Source organism: Synchiropus splendidus, chromosome 19 (genome assembly GCF_027744825.2).
Source record: "Synchiropus splendidus isolate RoL2022-P1 chromosome 19, RoL_Sspl_1.0, whole genome shotgun sequence".
Lineage (NCBI taxonomy): Eukaryota > Metazoa > Chordata > Actinopteri > Syngnathiformes > Callionymidae > Synchiropus > Synchiropus splendidus.
In genome coordinates, this window is record NC_071352.1 from 2,597,198 (window position 1) to 2,610,514 (window position 13,317).

At 46.3% G+C, this 13,317-nt stretch overlaps 1 protein-coding gene across 9 annotated transcripts in view; it reads left to right on the forward strand.

Moving 5' to 3' along the window:
• Positions 1-316: 316 nt before the first annotated feature.
• The window catches only part of LOC128751617 (MAGUK p55 subfamily member 3-like), a 39,032-nt gene continuing 26,031 nt past the window's right edge, over positions 317-13,317 (forward strand). For 3 of the 9 annotated variants that reach the window (XR_008413266.1, XR_008413265.1, XM_053852771.1), the window contains exons 1-19: positions 317-431; positions 2,617-2,680; positions 2,748-2,866; positions 3,159-3,236; positions 4,015-4,095; positions 4,234-4,371; positions 4,437-4,518; positions 5,542-5,627; positions 5,799-5,873; positions 6,256-6,452; positions 6,886-6,950; positions 8,087-8,107; positions 8,836-8,877; positions 10,057-10,122; positions 10,862-11,017; positions 11,222-11,302; positions 12,041-12,134; positions 12,198-12,306; positions 12,705-12,833. Coding sequence is in view for 7 of the 9 variants with exons in the window: in XM_053852771.1 (XP_053708746.1) it covers positions 2,644-2,680; positions 2,748-2,866; positions 3,159-3,236; positions 4,015-4,095; positions 4,234-4,371; positions 4,437-4,518; positions 5,542-5,627; positions 5,799-5,873; positions 6,256-6,452; positions 6,886-6,950; positions 8,087-8,107; positions 8,836-8,877; positions 10,057-10,122; positions 10,862-11,017; positions 11,222-11,302; positions 12,041-12,134; positions 12,198-12,306; positions 12,705-12,833 (1,656 nt within the window). In the remaining 2 variants the exon portion in view is untranslated. Of the gene's footprint in view, positions 432-1,170; positions 2,681-2,747; positions 2,867-3,158; positions 3,237-4,014; positions 4,096-4,233; positions 4,372-4,436; positions 4,519-5,541; positions 5,628-5,798; positions 5,874-6,255; positions 6,453-6,885; positions 6,951-8,086; positions 8,108-8,835; positions 8,878-10,056; positions 10,123-10,861; positions 11,018-11,221; positions 11,303-12,040; positions 12,135-12,197; positions 12,307-12,704; positions 12,834-13,317 lie in introns of those variants that run through there. The other 6 variants (XM_053852774.1, XM_053852775.1, XM_053852777.1 and 3 more) reach the window with 6 other exon arrangements.

The window sequence follows — 13,317 nt, forward strand, 5'->3', positions numbered from 1 at the left end:
AAAACATTGGACTGCGTTTCTGAATCCACCTAATGTTTTAGAAGCTTGTGTTGACAATGAGTGATATCATCATTACCGTGGTCCATCACAAACATCTCTATATGTGACAGCATTAGGTGTATATATTTTAATTGTTGTGATCATCTGTTGCCTCGTAAATGCTCTTATTGCTGTGAAATCTTTGGGCTGAATGGAGAGGAATATCACCAGCATCTCCATCAGCTGATCCTGAGAGAAAGAGAGAGTGCGAGGGGGGGGAGTGGCTGAGAGAGAGGGGGGGGAGGCGGACGTACAGCAGGTTTGTGAGAGCAGCAGCCAGAAGAGGAGGAGGAGGAGGAAGAGGGAAGCAGAAGGAGGAATCCCACCATTGGACCAGAGTGGCTGCAGTCAAGACAGATCCAGAGGGAGGAGAGAGAGAGGGAAGAGAGAAGGTAAGATTATTCCTCAATTCACACAATTTAGCTGTGATCACCAAAAAGGCAGATGGGAGTCTCTGTGGAGCGCGTTTCCTTTTGTCCTCCATCTGCTGCCGACGGCGTGGTGAGCGCCGAGAGCTGAGCATCGCAGCACTGCGGAGGAGGGCGGGAGGGGGAATGGCGCGGGGTGAAGGGAGCCCAGTGATGTCAGCGGTCAGCATCACTGGTGATATAAGTTTGTGTCTCATGTGTCTCACCACACCCAGCTTGTTGGTGAGCGCGCAGCTCGAGGCATCGCCGTGTTGTGTGTCTGAACGTCAGCCTGGATCCACGCCAACATGCTCCGTGGTGCCTCGCTGCCGCGGTCAGTCCAGTGGATTAGCTGTATGTCAACACTGTTCATTATCAGAGTGAACACAGATGCTTCATCATGTAGTGACGGAGAGGCTGTCAGCGGCGCCAGACTCGGCCATAAATATCTCAAGGCTGCGTCTTCTCTGTGTTGTGGAGACTGTAACTCCCGCTCCTGGGGTCCCTCCCTGCCATCAGGCTAATAGAATCTAGCCATCAGTCAGACGCACAGTGTCCAGAAGGACCCCCGTCATGCGGCCCCTCTGAGCCATCAGTCAGTCCGATTAAAACAGATTTGTTGTGCATTTGCTTTGGCGTCCGGCTGCCAAGCCTTTTGAAGCCAGTGAGTGAAGAGCTGGTGATCAACAGGGCTCCTCATGATGCCTCCTTCCTCCTTCCACAGCTGTGGTGTAAGACACCAACTAGTGGCACCGATGAGCACTTTGGTTGGTGTTTCACTGCTCCTGGTCCCAGGCTGGTTCATCCATCCATCCTGCAATCCTTCCTTCCTCTGTCCATCCATCCATACATCTGTCCTTCTTCTTTCCTCTGTCCATCCATCTATCCTTCAATCCTTCCTTCCTTCCTCTGTCCATCTGTCCTTCCTTCCTTCCTCTGTCCATCTATCCATCCTTCCTTCCTCTGTCCATCCATACATACATCTGTCCTTCTTCTTTCCTCTGTCCATCCTTCAATCCTTCCTTCCTTCTTCTGTCCATCCATACATACATCTGTCCTTCTTCTTTCCTCTGTCGTCCTTCAATCCTTCCTTCCTACCTCTGTCCATCTATCCATCCTTCCTTCCTCTGTCTATCCATCCATCCACCCTTCAATACTACCTTCCTTCCTTCCTTCCTCTGCCCATTCATCTATCCATCCATCCATACATCTATCCTTGATCCACCCATCAATGCATCATCATTGTAAAAATAAATTGTTAAGATAATCCAAGATCTACAGTAAGATATTAGACAAACTGACAGATTGAATGAACAGATAGACAGATAGACAACAGTGAGAGATAGAAGAGAGGCCACATGTGCCGGGATATCTATTTCCACTGTAAGAAGAAACACAGCAGTCACAGCGAGGACAAAATGTGAGCCAATGCTTGTGTTGTGAATGGCTGCCACGCCAGCTGACATGGGAGCGACTCAGTGATCACACTGCACATCATGCTTGTGATCTGCGGATAAGCTCTTAACTAGATTTCAACTAAATACGTCATTTTCTTTGGGACATAGTGTAAAAAGTGTGTCTGAGTCTATTTGTGGATCATGACATCACAGGATTGGCCCCAGGATTTCTCTCACTTAGCCTCACATCTAGATTGACTTTTATTTCTATAAAATTAAAAATATATATTGATTTGTCCACATTTTAACTTTAAGTTTTGTACAAGATTTATTTATTTGTATATTTGTGTTTTTTCATTTTTTAAACTAACATAGGTTTAAAATAAGTCATCAAAAGTGAGGCTTTAATATGTGTATTAAACTATAAGGAGGTCATGGAACAGACCCAGGACAGCATGTCAGAATCAGGGATGAATGGACGGGTGACGGATGGATGGATGGACAGATCACAGTAGCACTCAGGTGTCTTCATTGCTCCTCTCCTCTGAAGTGATTCATATTTTCTATATGGATGCACAAAAGCATCCCACTCTCTTCTAGCTCACACACAGACCTCAGTGATTCAGGTGAGGTGAACAATCTTACCACCGGTTTAGTGTCATCGAACACACCCACACACATCGGAGGAAAAGTTTTCAACAGTTCACTTCACTGTTACCCTCTCCAGTTGACAGTGTGCTTTGAGGCATATATGTGGATTCTCTGCTGCCCAGGTGACCCCCCTCCTCATCTTCTGACCCATGAAAGTAGCCATGCCAGTCCTGACAGCTGGAGCAGGTGTGTATATACTCTGCTGAACGCTCCTGACCGTGGGCCACCTGCTAAACAGACACCTCGTCTTCAGGGCTCCATGAAACACTGGCCCTGCTGACCTCTCAGCTGCGGCCAGATGCCAATCACACCGAGGACATGGTGTTTCTGAAGGACGTGTTCAGTGAAAGGAGCTTGGGCTATCTCATGAAGGTAGGTTCCTGTGCAACCTTATGGGCCCCTTCTTTCTTCACATTAGTGTAAAACACTGGGCCCGGGAGCCAAATCCAGCTCGACCATTCATTTTACAGTGTGCACAAGAGCTTTGACTGCTTATACAGTATATATATAGTCAAATAGTCAAAAATAGTATACTTTATTTTATTTTATATCTGCATCAGACTGTTATATTTTGCTTCCAACTTGGCTGTGATTTTAACTATTATAATGATATATAATGTTTTAATAATTATAATGTTTATTCTATTTTTTTTTTATGTATTAGATCCACGAGAAGCTGCGGCAGTATGAGAGACAAAGTCCAACCCCTGTTCTTCACAGTGCCTCTTCACTGGCTGATGATGTAAGTCCATGCCACAGAAATACACACACACACACACACACACAATTACTGTCCTTTCCCCAGCCTCTCCCCCTAAAACTAACCGTCCAAAACAAATGGCTCATCTTAACCAGCACTCTGAACCAAACCTAAACCTAATTATCATGACCCAGTTATTTTGAAGTCTTCATCCTCAAATTGAGGTTTGGAGCTGTGAGGACCGGCAAAAGGTCCCCACAAGGATAGTGTTTTGTCAGGAATTGGTCCCCACGAGGTGGTGTAAACAAGCCACACACACTCACCCTTGTATTTCTGTCCTTATGGGGACCTCTCCTGGCCATCATCACCCTTTTCCCCAGCCTCTCCCCTAAACCTAACCATCCAAAACACATGGCTCACCTGAACCAGGACTAAACTTAAACCCAGTTAGTAGTGTTTTGTGAAGAATTGGTCCCCAAAGTAGGATAAACACACACTTTGGGTCCTACTGTCACTGGGGGACGAGATGAATGTTGAATTAGCTGCTGTGTCTGCTGATGACATTGAAACACATATGCTGGCACCACTCTCTGAATACATATTATTCATGTCTGTCTTCAACTCGATTCAGCAATCCAAAGTGAATTTCAATACTTGCTAAGTGCTGAGTCATCCGGGTGCTGGTCCACATCCTGCTGCTGAAGGGAGACTGCTGACCATAGCTGCCTGCTACTTAGCCGTGTCTGCCTCGACCCAACAGCTAATGGCCGTGGTATTACTGGCATGGTGCTCACGTCTGTGTCTGTGTTGTGACGCTCAGGTTGCCGAGGAGCTGCAGAGTGGACCAATGAGCAGCGAAGAGAAGGAGCTGCTGAACCTGCTGACATCCCCCCATCTGAAGGTAGAACTGAGATTTGCAGTCACCACCAGGGTGGCGCTCAGACACAAGTGCTTTCCAGATATGCTTGAGTTATTTACACACTCATGAAGGTATTTGAGCCGCACAATTGCAACAAGTGTGTCGCTGTTGTGCACGCAGGCGGTTCTCTCTGTGCATGACACTGTGGCTCAGAAGAACTTTGATCCGGTTCTGCCTCCGCTCCCGGACGATTTTGAGGATGAGCTGGATGAGGAGTCTGTTAAGATCGTCCGGTTGGTGAAGAACAAGGAGCCTCTGGTGATCACCTGAAAATCTGACGCTCTGTTGGACGAGCGTCATCATAACCACTCTCGCTCTGTCAGGGCGCCACCATCAGGCGAGATGAGGCCAGTGGAGCTGTTATTGTGGCGAGGATCATGAGAGGGGGTGCAGCCGACCGCAGTGGTGAGTAGTGACCTCAGTTTGTTGTTGACCTTGTTTCATTTTGGACTGAAGAGCCAATGGGAATCCTTGATGCAAGCTCCTCTTTCTGCAACTGGTGGCCATTTTGAGTTGCTCTAGAAGGATTGAACGAGTGAACTAGTGAGCAGTTTAGCCGTCGCTGGTCAAGTAGTTAACTAGGACCACATCTGAATTCTCCCGTTTACCTGTTAGCATTTTAGCCTTCAGTAATGAACTTGTTAAGTACAACTGGTGACCTTAACCAGTCACATTTGTGAACTCTTAAGTGTAATGTTCACTCTCAACTCCAGCATCATGCTGCAGGCCACCTTTCTCCAAAACCTCTTCTTCTGTCTTGCTTTGATCCACGTAGTTTCTCAGCCGCATCAGAGTCTATGTCTGGAACAATGCCACGTGGAGGCTGACCTCAACCTAACGGCTTCTTCTGAGCTTCCTTCTGCAACAGTTAGAACAGACTGGGATGAGAAATAAAACGTCAGAGCCTTGTCTGCAACGTCAGGTCCAATAAAGAAGAGCTGAAAATAATTATAAACAGTGTAGGAGTTCTGAGAAGAGAGCTGGGACAGTGACAAAGGTCAGACCCCTAGAGACCCCGACTGCCGTGCTAAAGGCTACTTAAAGTCAAGATAAGGAAATATATAAACGTGTTACTGCAATGCGGGGAAGTCTTTGTTTGAAGCTAGTAGTCTCCAGAGAATCCATAAAACATGAGTCTCTCAGGCGTGTATCTATGGCAACCACAGGTGCGTGTGTATGTGGCATTAGCATTAGCCTGACGCGGAGCGATCAGCCCGACCATTAATCTTTCATGTCCTCCTCCTAACGGTGCGGTATTTAGCGATGATACATGGAAGCGTGTCGAGCAGCCATGTGTCAGATACATGTTCCTGTGTTAGAGTGGATTACCTATCGATCGCTCTTCTCAAAGGCTTTTATTACAATGTTGTGGCTGAAGATCAAAGCTGTGCTGACAGCCACACATAAAAGACTCTCTCCTTCCCTCAGGTTTGGTCCACGTTGGAGACGAACTGAGGGAAGTCAACGGCGTGTCTGTCATTCACAAGAGGCCAGATGAGATCAGCCAGCTGCTGGTACCATGGAATCTTCCTTGTGGACTGGATGGATGCTGGATAGATAGATAGATAGATAGATAGATAGATAGATAGATAGATAGATAGATAGATAGATAGACAGACAGACAGACAGACAGACAGACAGACAGTAATCTCCTGTTCACTTTGTCTCCTCTGTCCGTGATCTAGTCACAGTCTCAGGGCTCTATCACTCTGAAGATCATTCCGGCTATCAAAGAAGAGGACCGACTGAAAGACAGCAAGGTGAGCTTCCAATTTTAACGTCCAGAGCTGAGCTGTACACCTTTTCTTTGTTACATATTCTGTAGTCACATGACCGAAAATCGAGATGCAGTCATTGAAAAACAATGAGGCACTGTGAATCACACCTCACCGTGCTGTTTCTGTTGACTGCCTTCCATCCATAGAAATATTTCTTCACTGAAATCAATACATTTTAAAACGTAAGCACGAACGGCATCTGGTGTCTGAGTCAGTAAGCTCGGCTCTTAATAAAGGAGAGGTGGTTCTCTCATTTGCACCCATATTTCTCACACTGGTTTATGCTCCAACTGAGGAAGATAAAGTCACAGCTTTCCACTGACTTACTTGCCATTTTAACCATTTCATCAATGTTTATCGTCAGGTTTACATGCGAGCCTTGTTTGATTACATCCCGTTGGAAGACAAGGCGACGCCCTGCCAAGAGGCTGGACTTCCTTTCAAAAGAGGGGACATCCTGCAGGTGGTGACGCAAGACGACCCCACCTGGTGGCAGGCCAAGAGAGTGGGAGACAGCAACCTGAGGGCCGGACTCATCCCTTCCAAGCTTTTCCAAGAAAGGTAGGCCATGATTGAACACAGTTTGGGCGACTTTTTCCTGAATGAACATCAAGTGGGGAGGCCAGCACGGACCACCTCAACCAAGGGTGACAAACAAGTGTAATTAAGAATAATAAAATAGTTTTTAATATGTGTTCAAAATGCAAAATTGTTATTAGATGTGTATATTTCTTAATTATGTCTACATTTTAATACAAGCTTTTATCTGCTACACAAATTGCTGAATTTTATTTTATTTTATTTGTAATAGAGGTTCTACTGTTACATTCCTTATTAAACCTGGCCACTTTCAGAAAATCCCATAAAAGCTCATCCTCTTCCTCCTCGAAACACATTTCCAAGCCTGTTTCCCAGTCCTGCTGGAATCGTTGTCCCGAACACTCCTACGTCATCATTTCCTCTGTCTCTGCTTCTCTGTGTCCTGCTGCTTCAGGCGACTGGCCTACCGGATCAAAATGGGAACGCTCCCGACTCCCCAGTCACCTAAAAAGCCTCCCTGTGAGTGAATTATTTTCTCGGTGCATCTTCTCTCACCTGCTGCGGAGTTTTGATGCAACCTTCTCTCTGCTAATTGGTGCTGCTCCACATTAGCATTCAGTCCACGTCTGCCTGTTATGTTTTTAAAAAAGAGATGGGGTGAGACAGAGGGGCTGAGAGACGGGATCACAGATATGAATTAATCTCTTTCATGTCAGCTCCATCTGGTCACTGAGTTTCAGATTAATCCAGACGGTGTCACAACATAGTGTGCTACGGCTTATCACTTTTTCACTTGATGCCATGGAGGTGTGTGTGTGTGTGCGTCTGGATGATCCTCATTTGTGGGGACCGTTTGACTGGACCCCACAAGGTTGAGTCTCAATTTGAGGATGAAGGTGACAAAATAACTGACTCGTTACAACTTGGTTTCAGTTTGGTTCAGTGACCTAGTTAAGGTTAGCCATGTGTTTTGGATGGTTTGGGTTAGGGGGACAGGCTTGAGGAAAGGGTTATGGCAATGATAAACCTCATAATGCCCCCCTGTGTGTGCAATGTGCGATATTACTTTGATATTCTTCAATGTTCGGTCTGAAAATGCCAGACTACTTTCCCTAATGGGCGTGACTGGACTGGGATGTGGGACACATCCTTGGTGCCTTGAGCCAGGCAGGGATGGGATCACTGAACCGGGGGTGGGGGGCTGGTCGTTTTTCTGATGCCAAGGGTTCTCAGACAAGGACAACATAGGGTTGCTAGCCAAGGACACAAGTCTCTTCTCCTGGGTTTTGATTCAAGGATGGAAGCCTTAGCTTAGAAGGACTCCCAGCAGACGATAGCTTCTTCCAGACTATAGCTTCCTCCTTCCAAATAGCAAAATAAAAGCCATTGGCAAAGAGGACTATTCGACCCAATTGTTCCACTGGTGTTCAAAAGTAGTCTCTTTATTTCTCAGCATTTTTCATGGCGTGTTTGTTGTTGTTATTGTTTGCAACAGTTGGGTACAATTGATCATAAGAAGAGTATTCTGTTCTCTGCCTTGGCATGTTGTTATCATCATCACCACCCTCGTATCATCGGCTTTTTGGGGGTAAATAATGGTGTTGAAAACATTTTCATTTGACTGTGTTAGTCCTTTTTCTTGCAACCCACATAAGATGATCAAGGATGCGACAAAGGTGGGTATGTCCTAGTCACACACTCACTTGCACACACGCACACACCTGATTTCCTCCCTCCTGAATGTTCCAGAAATGTTGAGTGTGCGTATATGACTGTGATTGTGTGCTTGTGTTAGACAAGGTGATGTTGATGACGCAGAACAAGCCTCCGTAGAGACTATTGCTTGCTAACTGATAGCAAAAACTCCACGTCCTGTTGTGTCCCTCCTTTCTCGGAGTCATCCATCCGTTGACGACCACACAAATGTTTTCTTCCTTCTTTACGCCTCATCAATCAGCCATAATAGTGTGACATTCCATCTTATTTTGAGTACGTTCCCCATTAGCTGTGTTAAAACAGCAGCCTGTTCTGGGTGTCACAGTGCTCACTCGCGAAAATAAGTGGTACTCCAATGTCAAATTTCAGGTCAGAAATGTTGGAGTCTTGCCCTTTAAGTACTCCAAATCTCACCTTGTCATAATGTTATGGCTGATCTGTGTAAATATTAGTGAAAGAGATTACATTGTATTGGCAGTCTTAAGATCTCCAATTGATCCAGGGACTCCACCCAAAGGGTAGCGTTCCATTCTCTCTCCATCAAATGCTGTTTCCAATTCCATCATTCCTTCCTGGCTGCTTCCATTTAATCGCCCCATAACCTGCAACCCACCGTCCCAGCCCCTGTTCCTTAACTCTTCCAGGTCTCTGTGCTTACCCCCTCTTTTCCCTGCTTGCCTCCCTACAGAGGACTGTGACTGTGAGGGCAATATCAATGGACAGTACATAGGTGAGACCGTGCACATCTTTCTCCACTTCCCTTCCTCCTCCCCTCTTTCCTGCTCTGTGCCTGCTGCGGCCTGGCTTTGTGCTGGTTTCATGGAGCGAGAGTGGCTTTTCAGCTCGACCTCTGTGTGTTGTGGACAAGGCTGACAGCACGTATGTGCCTGACAGAACGGTCAGTGTGAAGGCAGAAGAGGGACAGCACATTGGAAACGGGAATCAAGATGGCAGACCATTCAAAGAATAAGGATATTTATAAGGATATATGAATGGAACCTATAGACACAGCTACCCATATTTATGGGCAGGGTTGGCCTTCATTTGCCTTTTGGAAGAGATTGGTTGAAAGGCTCATACCATATGATTTGAACAGTACTAGGCCCTTGAAGGAGGAAGGTCCAGTTGCAGCTTGGGCGTTTCTGCCACTTCTCTTTGAGATATCTACTGGGGATCAAAAATATGCTGGTTTATCGGCATAATCTAAGATAGAATGTACCCCTAGCCCTAGCCTTACCCTGGTTGAAACCAGGATTTGGGAGTGTAACGGTATCGCAGGTCTGGGAACACGGGATAAAAGGGTCTTTCCGTCTTTTACCGTCCCATACGATTTGGTCAGCACTAGGGCCATAACGCAAGTGAGGAACTCACTCTAATAAGTCATCTGGCAGCTTGCTTCTTGAAAGAAGGGGGAGGGGGTCTGTTGAGATAAACGTCGATAGGCTCACTGTCTATAAGGGATCTGGCGTCAGCTGGTCACTCTTTAGAGTGACTCGTGTTTGGAAATCGCTGAATATATGTACCCCAGTCCTCCATAAGTAATGTAGGATGTAAAAGGCAGTGAAAGGCAAGTAGTTTGCAAGCGTCCTTTACCTTACCCTTACCTCCATCTGCTCCCTTCCCTCCTTCACTGTGTCACAAATATGTCTATTGTGCTGCTGATCATTGAGCAGTTTGCTTTTAACTTGTGACCAACTCCCTTTACATGCTAGGACCCTACCTCCATTGCTCCCTCGCTCTGCATTACTCGCTTCTGCACCTGACCCCCCACCCACCTTCCAAAACCCACCCATCAAGGGCCCTGCTTTGTTGGACGTATTGCACACTCAACCAGGCACGTTTGCTGCTCGTTCACCCCCGTGTGTAGGTGTGAGGGTTGGGTTGTGTGATGCTCTAACGCCAGTTATAGTCTCTCCTAAGTGTAAAGCAGTGGCGCCCTCCTGTGGCCAGGTGTTTTCCTGGGAATTTTATTCAGGTACAGTGGCCGGCTTATTCTCTCAGGTACTCACACTGACGGGGGGACACGGACGGAGCTGGCTGTAGGAGACATTGTGTTGTAATTTGGGGTCTCTCAGAGCCATTTTGTAGTGGAGCACGCAAGCTGACATTGGAGCAGCATTGCTTGTACAGGTCGAGCTGAAGTGGACACGTAAGAAGATCAGTTGTGTGGCAATTTGGTTCTAGGTAATGTCTTACTGGTTAAAAAAGATTCTAAAATGAAAGGAAATTGAAACACTGTAAGATACACATTCCAAAAGGTTTTGAAAAATATTCCTGTTTGTCAAAAGAATTTTTTAATACCATATGAACCCATACAGTCCCGCAGCAGTATCAGCCGCAACATTATGACCATAGCCGCCTGTTAAATACTTTCTTCAGGTCTGAGATTCTGCAACTTCAACTCGACTTTGACAAGAGAACCAAGTGTTTTGACAGGCCACTCCTGAAGGACGTCTGTCATTCCAAAGAGTGAAACTTTGAGAGCCAAAAACCACACTTTTCCCGTTCATAATATGGATGTCACCTATTTGCCATCGAGCGCATGTCAGTGATTCAGAATGAGCATTTAAACTGTTCCTGATAATCACAGAGTCAGTAGATTAATGCATGCTTCCTATTCTGGAGAGGGTTACGACCTCAAAGAAAGTGTCAAGTCAAGTCTGGCTCGATGTCTCACCCATGGCTTCTGTGCTCTCCTCTGAACAACTCTGTAGCTGGTCTGCGAAGGAGCTTCAGGTTGAGTCGTAAAGACCGACAAGGATCCTCGGGCGAAGGCTCCGATTCTGAAGACTCAGACTTCTTGACCTATGAAGAGGTCACTCGCTACCAACAGAGGTCCAACGAGAGGCCTCGCTTGGTGGTTCTGATTGGTGAGAGCATTCACGATGCGTTGCTCTACTTATGTCTATAAAGCTGAATGTATTGTGGCCAAACGTTGGACAATAAAAAGGCCAAACATGAGTGGGAAAAGACCATAAATTTGAAAATGACAGATGAGCTGAATGTATTTTGATTGATCTTAGGAGTCCACACAATCCAGCATAATTTTAGTTGACATGGTTTTGCTGTCTAAGGTTCTCTGGGAGCTCGGATCAACGAACTCAAACAGAGAGTGATTGCTGAAAACCCTCATCGCTATGCTGTTGCCGTACCACGTGAGTCCCACGGCTGGACAACGATTGTTTTCGTTAACAGCTACATTTGTCATGACGCATGCTTCTGCCCTCTTCGCTTTTCCTTTGTCGCCCATGTCCAACTCTCTTCACTGAGAATGAACAATGCTATGAGGAAGTCCCCAAAAGTGTTGGCAAAGGAACCGACGGATGTTCTCCCATAGATGTTTGCAGCAAGGCCAACAGGGTGTAGACCCTCTGCTGCCTTGCTCAAGGGCAGGACTTGCTAAAGAGACCTGTGCTGCTTCCTCCCTGACCTCCACCTAAAGGTTACTGTCCCACATTGTGTGTGAGTTCCATGGAGACTCCCTCATCCACCCGACCCGGGTGAGGATTCCCTGGCTCTGGTCATGTCCCTTGGCTGCCAAGCTGGGAATACACTCACCCCGGAGCAACAACAGCAAATCCAAATAGAATATGTGACCCTCAAACTGCACCATCAGCTGGCCAATCATACGATATGGTCAGTGTCCCTCTTGTGGGTAACAATCACATTGTTCTTTCTTAGTGACTGAGTGGACTTTGTGGGATAGACCAATATGGAAGCCCTCCTGACTCCTCCTCACATGCTCTATTTTCAAAACAAGATCGACACCCATAAAGTCTTGGTACGTCAGACTGCCAGGGACACTAGTGATTCATTTCATACCTGCCATCATCATCATCATCATCATCATTCCGCAGTCCACTTCACTCCTCCCCTCCTCTCTGGACCTCTAGATACCACCAGGCCAAAGAAACCTCACGAGAAGGAGGGAGTGGAGTATCACTTTGTCACCAAGCAGCAGTTTGATACCGACGTGCTGGACAACAAGTAGGTGTTCAACACTGCCAACAGCTCATGAACACGTATACATTAACACTGTCTTCTGTTTAGGTTCATTGAACATGGGGAGTACAAGGAGAACCAGTATGGCACGAGTATAGAGGCCATCCGCTCAGTGCAGGCCAAGAACAAGATGTGTATCGTAGACGTGCAGCCAGAGGTGAGACTCTTTTATCAGAGTTCTCAGAGAAGTCCTTTAATACTGAAGATGTTCTACTACTAATAATAATAATAATAATACATTTTATTTAAAAGCGCCTTTCTGAACACTCAAGGACACTGTACAGGAAGTAAGAACAATAACAATAAAAGAGCAATAAAATCAATAAAAACACATACAAAAAGACAGAAAATGGGATGTAGATGGAAGGGTGATATTAGCTGTTGTATGTGGTCCTGAACAGATGGGTTTTGAGTCTTGATTTGAAGAGGGGCACAGAGTTTACTGAATACTCTTATACTGAAGTTCCACGACTTTGATTTGGGTTGAATATTTTTAGTTATTGTTGTTGTGGTATTGCTGTTCTGACCTGCCAAACATCTCCCTTCCATCTCAAGGCCCTGAGGAGGCTACGGACATCTGAATTCAAGCCCTACATCATATTTGTCAAACCCCGTGTTCCTGAGAGCAGACGGCGGCGCAGTGCTGCCACCTCACCAGGAGGGGGAGAACACAGCCGCGTGACAGTAAGTGACGGCACAAATGAATGAGAACTTTTGCAGTTGTAATCTGAAGTAGATCACACAAGCTATGGTGGAAGTCACATAAAGAAATCAGCACAGGACGGCGGGAAACGTTGGTGCCAGATTTTCTCGGCCACCAGATGGTCTTATGGTCCAGTGACCTTGGAAGTTGGAACTGGGAATCAGTGTATTCCTGTAATCACAGTGGGAGAATAGTGACATCCATGGACGCTGTCCTCACACGTACCTTGTCCAGATATAAGCAAGTTCTCCATAAATATCCTTCTATGCTGCTAGAAAACCCACAGGACGAGGAGACACACCATGTTTGGCATTCTTAGCCGATTCAAAATTTTTTGCATTTGGGTAGCCATCTTGGATTGCTCGCTTGGGTGATGAGGATCCTCCCACTTCCCGACTTTGAAATCGGGTGACGTCACCAGGCAGTGCCTAGTTCCGAGCACAACAGGGACGCCCCATTAGCACT